The sequence below is a fragment of the Sinohyriopsis cumingii genome, unplaced genomic scaffold, assembly GCF_028554795.1.
Source record: "Sinohyriopsis cumingii isolate HCF-2022 unplaced genomic scaffold, ASM2855479v2 utg002963l, whole genome shotgun sequence".
NCBI lineage: Eukaryota > Metazoa > Mollusca > Bivalvia > Unionida > Unionidae > Sinohyriopsis > Sinohyriopsis cumingii.
Genome location: NW_028316352.1, coordinates 68,253 through 91,912, shown reverse-complemented (window position 1 = coordinate 91,912; position 23,660 = coordinate 68,253). Strand labels below are relative to the sequence as shown.

At 35.0% G+C, this 23,660-nt stretch overlaps 1 protein-coding gene across 1 annotated transcript in view; it reads right to left on the bottom strand.

The window, feature by feature from the left end:
• The window catches only part of LOC149769952 (solute carrier organic anion transporter family member 4C1-like), a 46,438-nt gene extending 23,291 nt beyond the window's left edge, over nucleotides 1–23,147 (bottom strand). Inside the window, exons 1-3 of the mRNA XM_089949621.1 lie at nucleotides 23,001–23,147; nucleotides 1,472–1,640; nucleotides 272–516 (exon numbers count right to left, since the gene is read on the bottom strand). Coding sequence (XP_089805747.1) covers nucleotides 272–516; nucleotides 1,472–1,640; nucleotides 23,001–23,147 — 561 coding nt within the window. The remainder of the gene's footprint in view (nucleotides 1–271; nucleotides 517–1,471; nucleotides 1,641–23,000) is intronic.
• Between the last annotated feature and the right edge of the window lie 513 nt (nucleotides 23,148–23,660).

Below are 23,660 nucleotides of genomic sequence, written 5' to 3'. Positions count from 1 at the left end.
TATAACGTTACTTCATTTCATAGCTAAACCTCAGTTAAAAGTTTGCATTTTGGGAAAACAGATCATTAGCAGCTAATATCCTTCTCCTCCTACATCCCTCTCTTGTGATTTATTTACATTTTCCAATTGCATTATATATCTTTTGTCATTATTATACTCTGATGAATACTGCTTCAAACTCCGATGAGAATAGTCTCAAAGCTTTCACTTACGTTCTCGAACTGAACACTTACGGCTATAACTGCAGGTTTTAATGACACTATCACCTGACTGGTACGGGTCGGTAAAAAAAATGTGGAAGGGCCATAATGAGTGATCCGGCACCAAATGCCACTGCCGCAAGCGACAACCATCTTGCCTTGTTCCGGCGGGAGCCATAAAATCCTGTCAAGATGCCAATAATGGCCGCAGTAAAATCATATGCACTAGAGATCGTTCCAACTCGGGAGCTTGGCAGATGAAACCTACACTCCAGTGTCAACGTGTTGACGTTGTTCAAACCGTTTATCACAAACGCTGCAACAAATTTAATATTGTAAATAATGTCGGCGATAAAGGTATATCAGCATATTATTATTATTATTATTATTTGTTATGTATATTTAATTTGCCACGTTTGTAGTTAGCTTTTTTATGTTTCATTTCATTATATTTTGTGGGTAACGTAACCTTGTATTTATTAGTTGGTCTTGTCCGAAAACAGTGACCAGTGACATGTTTTTCCCCCCTCCAAATAATGATCATTATCTTCGCCTGCGTCATGGATGTAATATTTGTTTTAGCTAGACTACGTGATGAACGTCGTATGTTGTACTGTAATGATGGTGAGGAGCTTTATAATTGTTACTGACATTCTTCTAGGACAATGTACTTTTAAAGCTTATGCGGGACTATTTTACTACTTAGTGTAAAATATAAATTTAAAAAAAAAATAATAATTAATAATTCATTTATTTTAGATGTTAGCAGAATCAGTTATGTTATTGTTGTGTCCAAAAGTTCATTTGGGGTGGAATTAATTTATTTAAATTATTTATTAACCAGAAATGCAACATGCTCTTCACAAATAACATCTTTAGAAACAGATTTAAATTTATAGTGAAATTTCATATAAGGATTTAATTCTTAAGTCGCATTATTGTGATCCAACAAAAGACTGTTGGTACATCACCACAACATGGGCCCCCAAAGGCATATCTACACTTCCAGCGTTGTATGTAACTTGGATTTACTCTAAAATGTATTCAGAACTTAAATTATAATGGTTCGTGCCTGTAATTGTAGGAGTATTTGCAATTTAATTCGCAATACCATAGGTTCTATTTTTATTTTTATATTGTATTGTAGGCAATAAATTATTTGTTACGTTTATGAAGTTTGCTGTTTCTCGCTCACTCTTTTATTTAGTTTAAGACTTTAAATCCGTGTATTATTATTATTATTATTATTATTATTATTATTATTTACTCACCTTGGACGAGAGTAAATGAGCTGAGAAGAAATAGAAGGATTTTGGGATTGTTTAGTTTTTGAAGCCATCTCGGTTTGCACTGTCCGTATCCACATCTCACATCTACCTTAGATTCCAAATCTGTGACTGGTTTACCTCCTTTATCAATAGTGGCATCTACTTCCATTTCCTGGAGATTATCATTAACTTCTTTAGCGTACATGGAGATATAAGAATTACGATTTATAGGTAATGGTGGTTTTCTGCTTCAGATAGCTATCATTCAATTTATTTTTCGTTGACTTTATGTCTGCTTTTAAAGTCCTTTACAGTTTGTCACACCTGAAAAGATAAACAATGTTGAATTTGCATAAGTCTTTGGTAACAAGTATCAAGCAGTTAAATGAGGCCTATAAAACCCTATCATATTAAATTAGTAACTGTTTAGGTCAAGTACAGTCTTATAGGTCAAGTACAGTCCTATAGGGCATGCACAGTCTTTGGCAAGCACAGTCATATAAGTCAAGTACAGTCTTATAGGTCAAGTACAGTCCTATAGGGCATGCACAGTCTTTGGCAAGCACAGTCTTATAAGTCAAGTACAGTCTTATAGGTCAAGTACAGTCCTATAGGGCATGCACAGTCTTTGGCAAGCACAGTCTTATAAGTCAAGTACAGTCTTATAGGTCAAGTACAGTCGTATAGGTCAAATACAGTATTCTAGGGCAAGCACAGTCGTATAGGTCAAGTACAGTCTTATAGGTCATGTACAGTCTCATAGTTCAAGTACAGTCTTATACGTCAAGTACAGTATAGTGACTGCAGAATAGCAATACATATCAGTATTTTAAGAAACATGAACTATATAAGGTTTTCAAAGATCATTATTTTCGAGAAATCGACATATATGATGACAACAACCCATTATAGAAAGAAAGATCTTAGGACGTGTAACCTGCAAATTTAACCAAATCAGTAGTGAGAATAAAGGGTAGCCAAAAACATCACATCTGAATAACAAAATGATACAAATGAAACATGCGAAAAGGCGGTTTAAGCATTGTTCTAGCAAAAGAGAAGTCAAAGAAAAGACATTCAAAATATGAGATTTTTTAAAAAGATAATATGTCAAGAAAATTACAAAGATTTTGACGCAGTCATGGGAATATTTACATTTCATTAAAATAACAAAGATTTTGACGCAGTCATGGGAATATTTACATTTCATGAAAATTTAGGATAAATAAGGTGTCATGTAACCACTTTATTTAACAGCAAATTTTCAATGACCAGTTTTAGAACATTCATAAAGCCTTCAATAGCAAATAATTACAACACAATTAGCCAAACATGAGTTGATATGTGAAGAATATTTGTATCATCCGGATAAAAAAGACACCAGCACTTGTTTATATATGCAATGGCATTGGATATTCAGGTCTCCTAGGAAACAAGATAAATCTCGTTGCATAATAAATGGAACGAACGAAGCAAAGATAATCATAAATGAGAAGAACAACGTAAGGCAGGCCAATCAAACTATAATTTCTAAATTTTAAATAATGGCTTCTTAATAAAAAAGTGAATAAAAAAGTCCAGAAATTTTCCTTCGACCAGCAATTCAGTTAATTGATTTCATCCATCTAAACATAAAACATACAACATATGTTAGAAGGAAAAGATACTTTGTTGAAAATCGGTATTTCACAATTGAAATTGTTAAACATATCTACACTTTGAAAGTGATGATGCATTCAAAAGATAAAAATTACAATGTGATATAAAATTGTGGCACAATCAGATAAAACTCGACAATGTGAAAAGCAACAAATAGTCGTGGGATTTCATACTGGCAACTGATAGTCAAAAAGTGTACTAGGATTAGTCAAATCTGGATACAAAAGTTCATGTTTATTTCCAAAACCGAAAACAGTTCTCTGAATGTATAGTACCTTTGGCCGGTGCATTAAACTGGAATACGAATAACAACAGCAAAAGACATCAAACAATTTCAGTTGATTTGTGATACTTACAATTCAACAACTGTCTAATGGTATGTGAAAAATTACATGACAGTTGATGGACCAGAACGATACGCAATTGTAAAATTGTCTTGTAAAAGCTGCGTAGAATCCTGAAAATAACTATATTACAGGTACCATTGAATTATGGGGAATATTGTCAGCTGATAGGAATACCATGACAGAGACGAATGCACCAACACGTTGAAAATCCATCGTATCTAAAATGGAGTAATTCTTTGGAAATATCAAGGTATTTAGAGATTGTATCTGCATGTAACAAGACACCCTTACCGAATCTGATACAGCCCGTTTATATAGCCCATGCCTTTCTGTAGGTAAACAAACTGTTGTATCTGCATGTAACATGCAAAAGACACCCTTACTAAATCTGATACAGACCGTTTATATAGTCCATGCCTTTGTGTAGATAAACAAACTATTGTATCTGCATGTAACATGCAAAATACATCCTTACCAAATCTGATACAGACCGTTTATATAGCCCATGCCTTTCGGTAGATAAACAAACTATTGTATCTGCATGTAACATGCAAAAGACACCCATACCAAATATGATAATCCCTTTATACAGCCAATGCCTTTCTGTAGGTAAACAAACTATTGTATCTGCATGTAACATGCAAAAGACACCCTTAGCAAATCTGATACAGACCGTTTATATAGCCCATGCCTTTCTGTAGATAAACAAACTATTGTATATGCGTGCAACATGCAAAAGACACCCTTACCAAATCTGATACAGACCGTTTATATTGCCTATGCCTTTCTGTAGATAAACAAACTATTGTTATATTCTTTTCTTTTGAACGACCGATGTAGTTCTTCGCAGACATGAAGTTTTTGTCCTATCATTACTTTAGCATTTTCAAACTTTAATTTGCAAACTATTTCGAAATACTTCGATATGTCCAGTTTGCTCTGACCACATAGGTTTATATTTTCCTTTTCATTATTATTAGTTCCTTCTTAATATACCCTTCAGGTCTGTGTAACTAACCCTTCCTCATACTTTCAAGTTTTATTCTTAAAACGTATATTTTTAATGCGAAAGCTTCAGCAGCTTCTTCAAATCATCCAAGTTTTATTTCTTCTCGCCGAGTAAATCTTTTGATACGTTTTTTTTTTTTAAACCTGGAAATGAATATTGTAATCTTTTCCTTTTCATGCATATTTCATCAATTTCGTTGCAAACGTTTGGGTATGTTCTGATAAAATCTTGCATCTCTGTTTGCTCAAGTACTTGCTTTGGATGCATGTGCAAACCTGAAGGTTTAAGCGTGTTTCCTGCTTGTTTTTTACTTAAAGTTCTGTCCTAATAGGTAGAACACCTGGCATATTTAATATCATTTGTGATATCTTATTGTTTATGAAAGTCGACTTCTTTTCACGTGCGATATTAAGCTATTTTCATCACTGTCGTGTATTTAATGAAACTTCTGGTTATACCTTTCTGTTTTCTTCGTTACATTTGTATTCTTATCAGTACCTCTCTTATGGCATGCCTTTCTACAGAGTGAGGAACAGTTGTTAGTTTTGCAAGACGCATATATGTCTTTCCACACTTTGAATAAATTTCGGAATCCCCATCCTCTATTGATAAAATTACTTTTGAGGCTATTTTTATAATTTGTAGTGAAATGGCGAATAAAACTGATGCTAACACTGTCAGGAAAATGGATCAAAGAACGATAAATCTAAAGGTAGCAATGGACCTTTACAAGGTTATCTGAAAAGGAAAATTTACTTAGAATTTCATTTAGTTGACATCCATGCAAAATGTCAACTAGATTCAAGCAAGCCAAAATATGTAGGTTAAATAATGACAACTTCAATCACTGTGCATACTGTGCTTGAGGTGTGTCAGGCGAATCGCATAAAATCTGCAATACTATAACGTGAAGAAAAACAAACAAATCAACGTCAAACAATATATCCATAATTGATTGGACAATTTAATCTGCATATCGGTGTTTTGTCCAAAGGATAAGAAAGAAAACTTTTCTAACAGAATCTGCATCATCCAGTGATAACAGAATCTAAATATAGCAACAAGCAATCAACTAAAGCTCAGCAGCACGATGTCCCTAACGACACATCGTCATAGGAGATGTCAAGGGTTTAGATATATATAACCCAGTACCAGATATATATATATATATATATATTATATATATATATATGTGTGTGTGTGTGTGTGTGTGTGTGTGTGTGTGTGTGTGTTTCAGTCAGGAGAATATTTACTCGAATACTATTAACTATTTTCTGGTATTTGTTTAGTCTATTTACAAAACCTTCACCAATTATCGCTAAGTTTAGCCTTGTGCTTGCTATAAAATTTAATACTTATTTTTTTTTTTAATTTTCTAGGGATTAAATTTGTTCTTTATAGTACCCTTCCTGTTTCTAATTTTCTAATTTTCGTATCGATCGGTGCATTCCTCTTGCAGAGAGGGTTTTTATACCTGCCTTCTTGCATGTTTAATTGCCGATGAGCATTTTGGCCGCCATACTTGGAAAGGATTCACGTCTGTCTGAATATGGCCAATTTACCACCGCAGCGGCTTGTTATGTCATGCACAACATATCATAACATCGAAAATTGATAACACCTCAAGACACGAACAAGAACAACAACAAAAAGTAAAACTAATAGTATTGCTCAGTTAATACTGAAATGTAGAAGTTGGGGTTGGAGGGGGTCGGTAAACCTGAAACAAGGATCCCACTCTATATACAAGCGTGGTTAAAATGTTAACTTTCGGAAGTAAATAAACTCACCTCTGTTCACAGAAGAACGTGGACACAAACTGGTCTCCAAACTAACCAAAGTTTATCCAACCACTGCATATTGACGCGGTAAACAAGTGATGCAGTTCAGGCTCAAAATGAAATTCGTTTACATGTGAAAGTGACATGTTAAGTTATCTAAACATGGACCGGTACGTCATCAAACAATGTGACAAAACGAACAATTGACATTCTGTCTTTAAAAATGATTTTTGCAAGTGTAAAATGTCCTTTCTATTCGGAATGACGCTTATTCTTTGACTCATAGATTGTGAAAAAATATATAACGTACTTTTAAGCTTTAATACCAGTTCAACTTTGTTTGGGACTATTCTTTTTACGAACAACAAATGAAAAGTGCAAGTCTGTCAGAATGAGCAAAATTATTCCTCTACTTCTACAAATTAAATTTTCCTTAGCTTATACTATATATATATATATATATATATATATATATATATATATATATATATATATATATATATATATATATCGCTTGAAGGCTATTATGCACGCCGTAACCTTTCTTCGTTGTCTTACCAGTATAATATATTCGACTAGAACTCTCTTCTAACTCGAGAAATCTCTCGTTATGGCCTACTATTTCTACTAAACTCGTGGGTCGGTGGTTTTTTCCGAGGTTTTCTCTGGTTTTTCCGCCACCATTTATACAGGCCGCCATGTACAGCCTATATTGTGATGAAAAATGACGCTAAACCGTATAAAAAGAACAATTTCTACTAAAATAAGAAATTCAACTTTTCTGAAAAAGTCCACCACATTTATTATGACAACTTTTGACTAACTTTTAATTATATCATGAACTAATTCAGATTTCATTGTATTTCCAGGGTTTGTTTTTCATGCCTAAATTAAATCCTCTATTTTTTTTACTTGTCACTATAGTGTCAGATTACGGTATGATTGCTACTTTTAACTAACGTGAATATTACATGTAGACTTGTATAAGGACCATATGAAATATTGGTGTCCAACGCTAAATTATCAATCTAAAAACAAGACATGATTATTATTATTATTATTATTATTATTATCATTGTGCCCTCGTTGATTACGGTCCCGTTACTAAATCTTATTTGCTAAATCTCGTGTCCTTTCCGTCATGCAAAGCAGCTTCGACTTATATGCCGTTTGAAAGTTTATTCATTTTACATTAAGGACAATTATATCAAGTTACCCACCTCCCGAAAAGAAAACAACAAAACAAAAATAAAACACCCGAATCGCTTTTATATCCGTGCATTGTTGTTGTTATTGTTGTTGTTCTTCTTCTTTTTGTTATTATTATATATTATTATTATGCGCCTACCACCATCAACCTGGGGGCCCCGATTGGCCGAGTGGTCTAAAGCGCAGTTCGTTACGGATCACTGCTATCTCACCTCTGTCTGCGTGGGTTCGAGTCTCGGACTCGGCTAATGTGGATATGTGAGAAATCTTGCCAGTAGCTTCCCGTGGGTCGGTGGTTCTTTCCGGGGTTTTCCCGGGTTCTTCTTCCACCATTAATGCTGGGCACCATGTATAGCCTATCGTGTGCTGAAAAATGGCGTCGAGCCCTACAACAACCACCATCAACCTAATTATCGTCCTACATCGGATGCTCGGCTATATAATGTATGTCCAACCACGAGGACGCGATCTTAAATAACAATTGCAAGTGCAACCAAGTCGGGTATGAGCTCGGGGACTAAACCCCGGTATCATGTATCTTTTCAAGAAGTATACATCCTTTTGAATTGAAGCAATTTACTCATATATTATAAGGGCAATTTATTTCATGCGAAAGCAGTTGGACATAAATGTACAGCTGTTAAAGTTTGGTGTAGTTGTTGTTGTTCTAAAATAGCCATCACCACCGCAAATTAATTGTTGTTGTGATATAGGATGAGAAAGCAAATAAAAGTCCGATTCAGAAAACAAAACAAGAAAAAGCCCTCCTGGTAGGCTTATCACAAGCCGGCCAATGATAAGGAAATTTGCCTTGGGCTAACTTTCACACCGAAAGTGACTAATATAAACTTTAATGACCAACACACTAATCTACCATCTAGCTTGGTGTTTATCGAACAATTTTTACGATATGGGAGCGTCAAGAGGGTACTTAGGGGCCAAAATGGCACATCTTTTTGTAGCCTGAAACATTTTGAACGTGAATGACACAACATATCCAACACCTGATGCATTTTGCGCGTGAAGTGACCTATATCTCCGTCACTTGCGAGGAATCCAATTCGTTCGTGACAAATATATTTAGGAATACACTCTATTAACAGTAAATTCTGATTTAAAATACAAAATTACGAAAAAATGACATTTAATATCGCATACATAATTTTCTGTTGTATTACCTCATATTAATCGTTATATGGGATTCTTAAAACTTTCATTCTATAACATACATTCATCCAAATCTCTGATTTAGTACAACAGGTCTACGATAAAGATCAACATCGTTGTAGTACAGGTATTGCACATAAATACAGATGAGAAATAAAGCAATACGCAAAATTCTCCCCAAGACACCTTATCTTGATAATGTTATCTGTTTATAGGCTGGTCCATGTGCCTGACGTTGATGTATGTTTCTTTTGTTGGTCATAGTTGTCAGCGAATCATCTGGGTGAACTTGCTGACACTCAACAATTTTTTGTATTGACTAGCTCCCCATACCTCATTGTATATTGATGCAGGATTTTTACGTCCGTTTACCGACGTAGGTGAGAAATGTTGATTAATCCATTAAAGGTTAATCTTCAATGACACACACCTTCTGATTGCGGAACCTACACGGTGCGTACAGACCCATAAGTATTTACCTAATTAATCAATCATGACACGAACCCTCAGCGTTTACTTCGCTACACTTAATGGGGTACAATATTGAAAATGTTTCTGATCATAGCGACGAAATTCTGTATTAATAAAATCGTGCAGCTGTTACGCACTCATGTAAATTTCTCTAGCATGTATGTGCTGTGAAATTACAGGAAAATAGTCTCGTCCTCCAATAACCGCTCCGGTGTTCAAGTGGTTAGAGCGTCCGCCTCGGATGCGAGAGGTCGTGCGTTCGATCCCCGCCCGGGTGATACCAGAAACTTACAAAAATGGTGCTAACAGCTGCCTCGCTTGGCGTTCAGCATTAAGAAGTTAGTGTTAGGACTGGTCGGACTGCTGTCAGGATAATGTGACTGGGTGGGACATCATGCTACATGTTTGCGGCATGATGCCCCAGTGCTAGACATCACTATAGACTGCCACATTGCAGACATCGTAGCGATATGACTGAAAAATTGTTAAAGCTACGTTAAAAATCGAAATGACATCACATCACATCGTCCTCCAATATGCTGCACTGGGTCCCGCACATCCTAGCGCCGAGCCTTGATGCAGTTTACTCTGGTGCCAAAACAAATTCATATTACAATAATCTATTTCACGTATAACTAACTGGTGTGCTTTCATGCGACAGGAGTAAGTCATGACTTAACACCCCCTTAACGTTATAGTAGTTGCTATTGCTCTCTGTTAGCCATCACCAACGCTGCTGAGATGTATTATGACAACGTAATCATAAAGAAAGATAACTCTCAAAAATCGCCGTTAACAAGCTGGTTAATTGCTTAGTTATACACCTAACTTGACATCTCGGCATAGTGATGTGACAAAAGACATACATTTCAATCAAAAGCCTTGGGATTAGTTAGACACATAACTTGACATCTAGGCCTAGTGATGTGACAAAATACATTCATTTCAATCAACATCATGGGGATTAGTTTTACATCAAACATGACATTTCAGCTTAGTTAGGTGACAACAAACAACATTTCAATGACGAGCTGACCGGTCTAACACCTAGCATGTTTACCAAACAGGTTTTTGGCTACCATAAAGTCAAAAGGATTAAATTAGGCCAAAATCTGTCGTATGCTAATACATTGCTACGTGGGTCAGAGACGGTACCAAATAACACATAATTTTACATCGTTACAACGTCGGCAAATCTTCTGTGATGTTCTTGAAATTCTTACCACATAAAAGTCCTCTGTAAAGCCTGTTTAAATACAATAAGGAGCTAATTATATATTTATTAGCTCTGTCAATTAATGAATGTGGTCATTATTTCCTCTTGACCCCCCCCCCCCGGTCTTTCTGTAAAATGTTATTTTTTATTTTGTTGCATACAGTACATTTTCTATTTTGACAAGCCTAACCATTCCCCACGCAAATGTGCGATTTGTATTTACAAAAGGTTACAATAGTTCAAATCATCATAGATTGGGACTAACATATAGTTCTAGTCACCATAGACTGGGACTAACATATAGTTCTTATGATCATAAAGTGGGACTAGCATACATAACTAGTCATCATAAACTGGGACTAACATATAGTTCAAGTCATCACAGACTGGGACTAATATACAGAACTAGCCATCATAGAATGGAACTAATATATAAAAGTAGTCACCAAAGACTGGGACAAACACGAGCATCTTATCATCTTATACTGGGATGAAATACATTCCTTATCATTATAGACTGAGACTAACATACAAATCGTATTGTCATATACTTGGAACTTACATACAGATCTAATCATCACACGCTAGGATTAACATTGAAACCTTATTACCATAAACCGGGACTGTACTAGAAACCCCAGCATCACTGAATGGGACTTGCGTATAAATCTTAGCATCAGAGACTGGTATTTATATACAAATCTAGCCATCCGAAAATGGGGCTTATGTACAAATCAATCAACATAGGCTAATACTAACATAAAAACCTTATCATCATAAACTGGGACTATCATCCAGATTTAGTCATTATCGGCTAAGACCAACATATAAACCTTATCAACATATACTGGGACTAACCTAACAATTTTTAAATTATTGACTGGTACTTACAAAAAGATCCTATCATTATAGACTGGGCCTTTTATGCAACTTCAATCATTATAGACTGGGGCTTACAACCAATCTTAATCAATATTGACTGGGAATCACGTGCGAATCCTATTTTTATGGACTGGAAATGACATACATCTTAAGGTATTATAAAATGGGATTTGTATTCAGAGTCTATTATTATAGACTGGGCTTACATACAAATCTTATTAGTATAGTCTGGGAATCACATGCACATCAAGTTATCATAGACTGGGACTTATATTCAAATTCTATTATTATAGACTGGGGCTTACACACAAATCTCTTCTTTACAGACTAAAACTAAAATCAGATTTGATGTGTACCATCACTGTTTTCTATGATATATTTTGTTTGTTTTCTACCAGCAGACTTTACGAGATTGTAGCTGAAGGGTTTTATGCATCTTACCTTGGGGCCCGTATAAAAATTCACTAGAAAGGTAGATATATTCCAACTTGTATTTATATAAATACAAGTAGGAGAGAGAGAGAGAGAGACTACCTATGTTGATTGTCCTCTCTCAAATATTGCTTATGTGACTAAAGAAAACGCACATGAAGCTAATCAATCCATGTTATCATTACGGAAAGCTTTACATTTTCAATCTTGATTTTGGATAAATAGAAAAAACACGGGGATCATTAAAGATATACAGTTTTACCTGTGATCTGCAGCCCTGCCAGTGTTTTTTTCTTTCTTCCCCCTTCTGTTTGATCAGGTTGTTGTAGGTATACTTGCCTCTCGAATAACAAGTTCAGAAGTTCACAAGCCTTTTTTAAATCGATGAATGGTTATTTGGTTCGTTGAGTTTTGAGAGCAATTGTACAACTTTATCTGAATATAGTAAACATAGGGAATGGCAAGTAAGAGCTTTCTGATAGGACACACGGATTCGGCCGTCATGAACTGCCCTGGGCCGTTATTGAACTCGCGACACTACGATTGTGGTTTCTGAAGCTGTACAACGGAGCTACTGAGGACAATATTTAAACGTAAAATAATAAATCGAGAACCAGATCTAAACATCCTGGCTCATTCATAATATGTCTGTTTACTAATGTCTTATGAATAAAGAAGTTATCACCTGTCTTATTCCATGTATGCAACATCCCTAGATCTATGCAGAGTTCATCTTTGAGATCCCTGCTAGAATAATGAAAGCAAGGTATTATCAAAAAGAGTTGATTAATGTGATAACGTCTTTTGTTTGCAATTGGTGTTTGTAATGGTGTTTCTTTATTGGTATTTGTAATTGATGTTTGCATTGGTGCTTTCAAATGGTGATTGTAATTTGCGTTTGTAATTGTTGTTGGTATTGGTGTTTGCAATTGGCGTTTGTGTGGGGTGCTATTCATTGGTGTTTGTAATTGGCAATTTCATTAGTAATTGTAATTGGTGTTTGTATTAAAGCTTGTAATGGGTGCTTGTAATTAGAGATGTATTGGTGTTTGTAATTGATGTTTGTATTGGTATTTGGAGTTTGGATGGGTGTTTGTATTGGTGTTTATAATTTGTGTTTTTATTTGTGTTTTTAATTGATGGTTGTAATTGGTGTTTGTAATAGTTTCTGTAATTGATGTTTGTAATGTGTTTGTAATTTGTTATTGTATTAGTGTCGGTATTGGTGTTTGTTACTGGTGTTTGTATAGCTAGTTGCATTGGTGTTTGTATTGGTATTTGTAATTGATGGTAGTTACTGTTGTTTGTAATTGTTGTTTGTATTAGTGTTTACTTAATGCACAGACCCAATGAAAGTATAGAACAATATTTAAAATTGCTCTCACGGGTAGAATAGCGAATTCCAATAATATGTATCACTTAGCCTTGAGATCTCAATAACCGCTAAAGTTAAGGTACTTTGCACTAAGTGAGGCAGAAATTTCGAGCACATTGGCGCGGTGACTTTGGTTCGCTGTTTGCTTAGATCAAGACAATATCAACAAATACAATATGCAAAGACATTTCGGCAACAATACATGAAGGTAGCATAGAGTTATTACAACATTATCTACACTGTTCATTTTACATATCACCCGGTCCAAATTACATAATATATGTAGGGCGTCACCGTGGTGTTAATAAGTCTGACTCCAAAGGTCTTCATGATTAAATCTGGCCATATTTATTAATGTTATCTTCTTAAACTTTATGCGTATTATTCGCAATTGTATTTCTTAATGTAACTTAATCAAGATTATAAACATAATTATTACATTTAATTACAGTTTCATTTCATTTATTTCTATTTGCATTAGTCTCCTTTCATTTTTTTTAGCAATATTTAAAAAAACCGAGTGTGTGTTATGTTTGCGGGTACTGCATTTTAAGGCGCTTTCTTGGACTGCATTGTAATAGTCGTGCTGGATAGTAGATGTGGGTGGTTGTATGGTAATCGAAAATCAGCTGTTGGATGGAACATGTGGGTGTTTGGATAGTAATCAAAAATCCATAGTGCTTGTGGTGTGTTGCAGAGGTGGCAGCGTATACCGGTTTGCCGCAGCATTTATTCTCATGTAGTACAATACTTGTTGACTGTACTGGTACCTCTTAAGTTTCCGTCAGTAAGGAATGAACCTTAAATCCCGAGTAGTCTTAGTACGGATATATATATATATATATATATATATATATATATATATATATATATATATATAGAATAGGACGTTTTAATTGTTGATAGTAAAATAATTCATTTTTTACGTAACATTTTATTTGTCTTTTAACTGAGTTCTAATATTTTCATTCTCTCTCGGTAATTACTTTTTTATATTATATAAGATGACTGAGTATAATTTGGTTCAATACTGCTGTAAATGAAGGCAATATATTTTTCCAACGGAAATTTAAAATAAAATCCTAAGAAACCGGTCTCAGAACTTTACTTTTTTGGTCCACAATATAACCGGGCATACCGTGGAGCGTACCGAGCCATGGTCAGAAAAAGCAACAACAATATAATCTAATGGGCCATATAAAAAATGTATTCCTAAAATGTTATCCTTATGTTGAACCCCTGTCAATTTTAACATACAATTTCCCCTTTTTTCCACAACACAACACGTTTTTGTTCACTTTCATTCTTTCTTGCTATCCGTTTTATGTCATAAAATTGTTTTATATATTGGGTGACTCGGAATTTATCTTAAATTTTGGATATAGCCACGTGGAACATAACGTAATGCAATCATATAGTCTGCAGTCATTTTCAAATCAGTTATTTTTTAAATAACTGAACAGACACAATGAATCGATGACTCGTTGCATTACAATTTTCGAGTTCTTTTAATTTAGTGAGATTTGTATTGTCAGACATGGATTCACGAACCAGGGATGTTTTTTTTTATAGTAATAATCTCGTTCAGTAGTTCTAAACAAATAAAGTGTACTGAAGCCAAGTGATGTGCACGATTGCGTGATGTATATTGTTGCATTCGTAGTTAACCGTGTCTCATGTACTAGACTGCTCAGTGCTTATATATTTAGCTATTTTTCCTTCAATCTGGCCTGACTGCGGACTGCCACTGGCTCAAGATTTTAGCCGCCGCGGTGCTCAAGCGTACGTACGCAGGTGTGTGTGTGTGTACTATTACGAATGTGTACGGGGTGGGTGGGGGAGGGATGTTTCAAGCTTTGCCAGACTTTTGCGTCCGTACTAAATAGATGGCCTATAACGTGTATAATCCTTCCTAGAAGCATGCACTGGAATGGCACTAGATAAATTACCTTCGGTAAAATAACATGATAGCTGTCGTATGACGAGCCAGCAAGGGCATAAACTCAACATGGCGATCATTTTGCATTCGTGTAGGTGTCAGTCCACATGTCCGTATGTCCGCCTCTGAGCGTCCAGCATTAATCTGAATACTAATTGTTTTTACATCTGGCATATCTCTGGAGCATGCTGGTTCACGAAGTTGTGTTGGATGTAACAACGGCGTTAGAGGATTATATCAGATTTGTAAAAATTGCGGTGGAGATCGATACAGAAGTTTGATGAACTATTACAGAAAAAGAAAGAACATAAATCCAAAACCACCATCAGAACTTGAATATTACTTGAAACATAGAACAAATTCCCAGGATTCAGATGAAGATTCCCAAGATTATTGAGCAGCAGAGAGAGTTCGTCTACAATTCTGTTTGGGACGAACAATAATCGTAGACGTGGTATTGACCTCTATGAAGGGTCACTATTTTTTTTGGTCTAAACACAAGGGTGACCATTCCCTTAAGTGGTCTGTTCACCCTCTCTGCTGCTTGGCATACAGCTTCAGTCTTGAAGATACCGACTGCCTAGGGCAGTTCAAATGTCTCACTGGATAATTTAGTATTTCAAAACAACATGTCAACGTTTGAAATTGCATGACATTTACATTAAAAGCAATTAGATGGAAAGGAAGTACGTTCAACACGATAATGCTACATATGACAGGTAAGGCTATATATTTTTGATTATGGTATTGGCGGCTATATATTTAATGATTATGGTATTGACGGCCAAATATGTAATGATTATGTTATTGACGACTATCTATTTAATGGTTATGGTATTGACGGCAATACATCTGATGAGTATGGTATTGACGGCTATATTTATAACGATTATCGTATTGACGACTATATTTTTAGTAATTATCGTATTGACGACTATGTATTTAATGATTATCGTATTGGCGACAATATACTTAATGATTATGGTATTGACGGCAATACATTTGATGATTATGGTATTGACGGCTATATTTGTAATGATTATGGTATTGACGACTATATATTTAATGATAACTTTTTGACGGCTATATATGTCATGATTATGGTATTGACGACTACTTGTTTATTGGTTATGGTACTGACTGATATATATTAGCTCGACATGTTTATTTTGCACCTTGCCAGCGCCTTGAACTTTGTCTCGCGTGGTCTTTTCGCAATATCCCCGTGTCCCTATGTGGTAATAATTAAATTGTCTTTCATTGAACGCAAATGACCAATCTATCAATATTGGAGGAAATCGGACTATAAGTGTAAAATCCTCATTTCGATTGTAATTAAACAGCATTTGTCTTGTGCAAAATATTTTCACATCCGACATGTCGGCTATCACCTTTTTATTGGCAAAGAGCTTCAGTCTTGAAAATACCGAATGACTGGGGCAATTCAAAGGTCTCACTGGATAGTTTCGTATTTTGACACCACACTAATTTTTAAAGTAGAAGACATGAAGCTAGTTATCATACGCCTATAAATTCTTATTGAAGCTAAATCTGTAATGTGGTTTAGACTCACTTTGAAGTAGGCTTGTTTGGTGACTGATTATCACACATAGACTAGCATGAGAGATAAAAAGTCTAACTTGAGCTGCAAATGAACATCCTACTTGGCTTACGTATTTACGTATGTCTGCTACAGAGGTAAATATCTAGAAAAGTCGAGATGGTTGAGGGGTGATGAAAATTATGCTAATTTATGTGTGTGTGATTTGGATTTTTAATTTAGCTTTATTAATTTTTCAGTCATTCTTCTACGATACCTACAATGTGGCAGTTTATAGTGATGACTAGCACTGGGCCATCATGTCCCAGATATGTAGCATGACGTCCCACCCAGTCACATTATCCTGACACCAGGCCGACCAGTCCTAACACTAAGCTCTTAATGCTGAGCACCAAGCGAGGCAGCTGTTAGTACTATTTTGTAAGTCTTTGGTATGACTCGGCCAGGGATCGAACCAACGACCTCCTGCATCCGAGTACGACGCTCTAACCACTAGACCACCGGAGCGGAGTATGCTAATTTATTATAGTTCTAGTGAACTTTGATCATGCATAAGTCACAAACGGATTCTTTTAGTTGCCTTGTCACAGGAAAATATTCAAAACGGATCTTTTCTGTCAAAAATGAATGTAAAAAAGTGGAGTTGGTGGCAGTGTTGGTGGCAGTGTTTGTTCAATATAAAAGCCACCGGTTGCATTAGGAATTAACCTGATAGCCGCAGTCAAAATCTCAGATACATGCTTTCTACAAAAATCAGTATTTTGATTTTATTTGTATCTTCAGTGTAACATTATTCTCATTTATCTGCAATAGGCCATTGTCTGATGAAAATGCTTCAGATAAACTGTCCAGTGAGACATAAAGCTGAATGGCCGGGGAATAACACTTATCCATTTCAGTTAGGGTCACTCACCGTCCATGTAGCAAATAACATAATACAGACCAATATACCAGGAAATGGGATTGCATGTCATTTTTTTTATAGATGGTATGATCTTAAGTGGCGGAATTTGCATTGCTCCTATGGTTTAGTGACAGCTGCGTCGTAATCACCCATTGATACAATCACTGATAGAAAACACTGATTTTGTATACCCATTGGTTGAGCCCGTGACTTGAATCCACACAGGCAGAGGTCAGATGGCAGTAATCGAAAACCAGGAGTGCTTTAGACCACTTGGTATGTATGTGTGTATGTATGTATGTATGTATGTATGTATGTATGTATGTATGTATATTTGTGTGTATGTATGTATGTATGTATGTATGTATGTATGTATGTATGTATGTATGTATTAATAAATGTATGTATGTATGTATGTATTAATCAATGTATGTATGTATGTATGTATTAATCAATGTATGTATGTATGTATGTATGTAATAATACTGATGTTGCTATTACTGTTATCTCTGCTACCGATAGTCCTACAACTACTGCTACTACTGCCGCTAATACTACTACTTCTTCTTCTACTATTACAACTACTACTGCTACTAAAAATAATAATAATAATAATAATAATAATAATAATAAGAAGAAGAAGAAGAAGAAGAAGAAGAAGAAGAATACCACTAATACTATCATTAGTGTAAATACTTATATTGATACTACTACGAATAGTTCTGCTTAGTGGTCAGGACTCTTACTACAAGGATGTCAAAAATAGTTCAGCCCTGTTGACCTATTTTGGGGTGTTCCACAAGGCTCTATTCTCGGCCCCATTCTCTTTATACTGCACAATTAACCGCTCTCAACTATCATCGATTGACATCTTATGCATCACCAACTGTACGCTGATCACAGTTAAATATATAAATCTTCCTTTCCAACTGAAGTTGACTGTACCATTCAATGCGTAGAGAGGTGCATTTCTACTGTGAATGTAGGGGATGGCATGTAACGAGTTGCATATGAACAATAACAAACATGAAGCCATCCTAATCGAAATATTTACTATTGGTTCGGAAAGGAATGAAGGGCACGTTCGAGTATTATTGACTAGGCGGTATAAAATATATAATAGGGTACACGACCGTTGACACGTTTCTAGTCTTGCAATAAATATGTCTGGATTTGGTAATCAATAAGGGATATAAAATTGTACAATGGAGGATATTTATGTCATCTACTAATATTATCAATAATAAAATATATATGATGTATATCGTTAATAAGTATTAGAAAAAGTTAGATCCTGCATATAGCCTTGAGCGCCATCCCGTTTCAATGTATCTATGTCTGCATTTCAGCACTGTTATGCTGGTGAGACTAATGACCATAACATCCAAGTGTGATTCATCTTTCAATTCAGTCCTGACAGGTTAATGACTTTGTCTGAGTCAGACTGAGATCCATGTAGAATAGATTATTATTGCCATTAAAAAACGATGTGCTTCGCAATAACATTTAAGTGACAAACAGGATTCACCTTGGTGGGTATTATAGGGTCTACCTTTAAAATTCTGGACTTCCTTCGTTACATGATGGACTACCAGTCTCTCAACTTTTATTGCAGGCATAAGTGAGATAGGGGATTGTAACATGTATAGATTGCCTTGGGCGAGGGTGCTTTAATACAAGTTGGGAGAACGAACTGTAACATTAGTAGATTGGTTAAGCAAGTTTCTACTAAACCCGTGTGTTCCTGTAGTTTTATTCTCTCCAGGGTTGCAATGGATTTTAGAAATGTTATGGACGGAAATAATTATATATCAAATTGAATGTAATAATGTTCTTCGTTATATATTTTAAGGGTGTCACTTTGGCGCGTCTCTGATAAGTCTATAAGATATATATATAGGCGTTGACCCTAACAATATCCATATCGTACTAAAAAAATATTTTGGGAGGGTGCTCTTCCCAGTTGATCTTCTCAGACCATTTGGGGAGGCCCACCTGCCTTCCTTGTAATTGTGTATATGCTACAGTTTTGAATCCTATTGCTTATTATAGTTATAACTTTCATAATTGCATTGTTATATATATATATATATATATATATATATATATATATATATATATATATATATATATATATATATATATATATATATATATATATATATATTTGTTTCTTTGTATGTAGATATATTGTTGTTTTTATTTTAAGAAATTGAATTTTTGTTTTACATTTTTTAATTTGTTTCATTTTAATCCTTCTTGGGGTAAGTTTGCTATCTGTTTTCCTTGTTTCGGCAAATTATGTTGTTATTGGAATAGGTGTTGTTGATCTCCTTGTTGTTTTGGGGTATTTATTCCCGTTATTTCTTTCTTGTAGCTTTTGTTGTTCCGTCCCTTGTTTCTGTTTTTCCATCTGCTGCTGTTGTTGTTGTCCAATCTGTTGATTTTGCTGTTCTTTTTTGTTTTGTTCAAGGTTCTTTTTACCCTTGATTTGTTGCACTTTCTGTCTTACTGTCTCTTGTTGGTCTTGTTGTAGTATTTGTCCTGGCCAGTGTTGCTACTGTTGTTGTTGTTGTTGTCGATTTTTTGGCCAATTGTGTGGGGTATGCCCCGTCTCTCCGCATCTGTTGCATATTATATGGTAGTTGCAGCCATTATACCATGTTTTAACCAGAAAAATGTTTAAATAAAGGCCATTTTGATTCCCTTCAGCTTGGTCTTATCGATTTCAGGTATTCTGATTCCATTTTCTACTTTAATTCCAAATCTCTGTATGGCCGGATACTATCGAAAATTTTGTTAAAATTTTTCTATCATTGTTGACCGCCTGACAAATATATTGAGTAAGAAAAACATGTTCATTTTGGCTGTAAATGTCATGAGGCTTGTGACAGATTTAAAGCCATACTTAAAAACTCAAAAGTTCTTAAAGCTCAGACTTTCAGCCAATCATTTAAATTGTCTTTTGATGCAAATTATGTTGTGGTTGGAGCTGTTTTGATTCAAGGCGATCAAACTGTTATTTATCATCAAGTATGCTATTTTTCTAAGAAATTAATTAAGCACAAAAGGAATTATTCAACAACTGAGAATGATAGTTTAGCCTTGATATTGGCATTACAATATGTTGAAGTTTACTTTAATTCAGCTCCTTCGTCGATTATTGTGTTTAGTGACCACAGCCCCTTACTTTCATCAGCAAAAGAAAGATTAAAAATCAAAGACTTCTAATGTAAAGTGTTTTGTTACAGGAATATAATCTTGACATCAGGCACATCAACGGAAAAGGTAATTTAATATCAGACGCACTTTCCCGAGCATAGCAATGTATTAGTTCATGTGCACTGTGTGAAATTTGCACAAGATTTTTTCTAACCTCATGTAAAATTAGTTTGTGGTAATATTAAAGCTTTATCATACAAATCGTTCTTTTTCTTTATGCGGGAAGAGATACGTATATTTGATTTCATTTATATTTGATTTAATTTGTGTTAGCTTTGATTTGATTGTTTGTGGGTTTGTAATCTTTTCATTTTCTTTACATGTCAATTTAATGTAAAACAAATTTACTAGGAATTTTGATATTTTCCAGATAATTCAGTTTGACCCGAGTTTTCCTTAGATACCTAATAATATAAACACTTGCTTCTATTTTTGACTTAGTTCCTGGCATTTATTGATGGTCAGTTAAACAACGTTTTCCCGGAGTAAAATGAATGGTTATTATGAAGGACATACAGGAGCTATGTGTCTTTTACATGTAAACATGATCACCTGATCCTCAATATCGCAATTAGGCATTTCCGAAATTGCGAAATGCTTAGTATTTATAGTGATGTATAGATAGATTTCAGAGTACGGGATTTTAAGCACTTGATGTCATGTTTTTCCTTGTGTTCCAGTATTGAAGTTTTGAGTGTTTGAGTTATATGCTGATTTTTCTTCAGATTATTTGGACCCTAGAAGATAAATTCGTTTCTCAGGAAATATTACTGTATTCATACAGAATTCTTGAACAAGGACATTGCTTACAAATTTTATTTGGATTTCCAAAACCGAAGGATAAATTGTTGTGTTTATACAAGGAACTGTAGACTTCAGCAAAGAACAGGCTACGTCATAGTCTTCCATCTTGGATCCTTCGTCGGGAATTGAACTTGCAATCATTAGAACATTTCAATATTAGGACTTCAAAAAATTTATTTGTGGTATTATTTTTGGATTTGATTCTGGAAACCGTAAGTTCTCATATTTTGTTTCTTCAATTTTACAGTATTTTTCCAGGAGACTAAATTATTTGTTATAATTTTCAGAGCTCGTTGTTTTCACTCTTTCTTGTGTTACTGTTTATTCGCGCCTATAGACGTAACATAAGAATATTGAGTGGTGTCTTCAACTATATAGAGATATTGAATTGTATCGTCATCCATATAGCGATGTTGAATGATATCTTCATCCATATAGCGATGCTGAATGATATATTTATCCGTATAGCAATATTGAATTATATCTTCATTCATCGAGTTCTGTTGAATTGTAGTATGCATCTCATTGCGTCTGGTTGACGGTCAACGTCTATTTCTGATCCACAGCTCTCGTGTAATGCTCAAAGAATAACCACGTGTTATGTGCTCCTCCCAGTATGCAAAAGTACCTACCAAGAGTTTACATGTTTGCTGTAGGCGTGTGGTCTCGACCCTTTTGTCCCTAACCAGTAACCTAATACTGTCATATCGAGCTCATCGTCTGGGCTAGATCAAGCTTCGTGTCCCCATGAAATATCTCTACTATGAAGATTGTTTTAGCAACGTGGAAATGTTCTGAGTAAATCTTGTTGATATTATGACAATGTAGAGATACCATCTGGGGAGGCCCTCCTGCCTTACTTGTAATTGTGTATATGTTGTAGGTAGTGTAGTGGCCCACTACACTACTGCAATAGTTTTGAATGCTATTGGTTTTGTTATTTATGCCTTTAATCATTGCATTGTTTTATATATATATATATATATATATATATATATATATATATATATATATATATATATATATATATATATAGATAGATATATATAGATAGATATATTTTTTTAATTACTTTTGTTTTCTTTTGATTATTTGATTTTTTTAAATAATTAAGTTTTAAATAAGATGAAATGATATATATTCCAGGCATTCGTCGTTGCACAGTAAAAATGTTTCGCTCATTTTGGCTTCTTTTTCTGCTTTTTTGTCTCTTATAGGCTCTTCTCCTTCGTTTATCTATGTCTGCTTGTTCTGTCGAAGCTGATGGGTTTGGTTCGGTTGTTATTGTCAAAGGTATTGTCATTGTAGTTGACATTATGAATTCTGGGCAGTCGTCATAGTCTTCTGATTACTTATTTATTTCTTCGTCTGTCCATTGGGATGATTGTAGGTTTAATTTTGATGTTCCAGTTGTTTTGGTTTCTGTTGTAATATTTGCTTTCTCTTTGCTTCGCTGCTTTTCTTCTGTTTCGTTTCTTTTCCACTGTATCTGCTTCCTTTGTTGTGTTTCCCTTTTCTGTAATTGTCTGCATTTGCCAAACTTTAGTTTTCTACCTTAATTCCAAATTTTTTTCCGAAGCTCTCAACAGTGTCCTCTAAGGGTATGTTCATTGGAATGTCATACTGGTGAAATTCCCCTGTCTGTTTCTTGATCTTCTCTCGTATTTGTTCTGGATTTGACACTGCTAACATTTCTCCCATGATGTGTATTTCTCTATACGGTAAGACCGGTGTGTTCTCTCGTGGTGTTACTGTGTAGCCCTCGTATCCCTTTCTATGTACCGAGTGGATTTGTTGTACTATGTCCGGGTTGACGACTCTTAGAGCAATTATTACCGTCGAAGTACGTGGTACCCTTTCTATCTTAATAATGAGCACGTGAAGAAGTCTGGGGTCATCTTCACTAGGCAACGTTCGGATAACCCTTGGAATGTCGACCAGACATGGCTGTGCTTCGGCTCTGTGACTTTCATTGGTAACGGTGGTAAGCCACCGCATCCGATCAAGATTAAGTTGTTCATATTTGAACACTGTTCCTACGTCATCGAGACGAGGGCAGCACACAACTTGAATGGACTGATAAATAAACAATTGCCTAGTGCCAGTTCGTGTTTGCACACTTTCACTCAAACACATTTGTAATGACTTTGCTCATGTACATAGTCATACTTTCGATTTTAAACTTACCAAGTATCCAAATTAGGTCAATGGCCA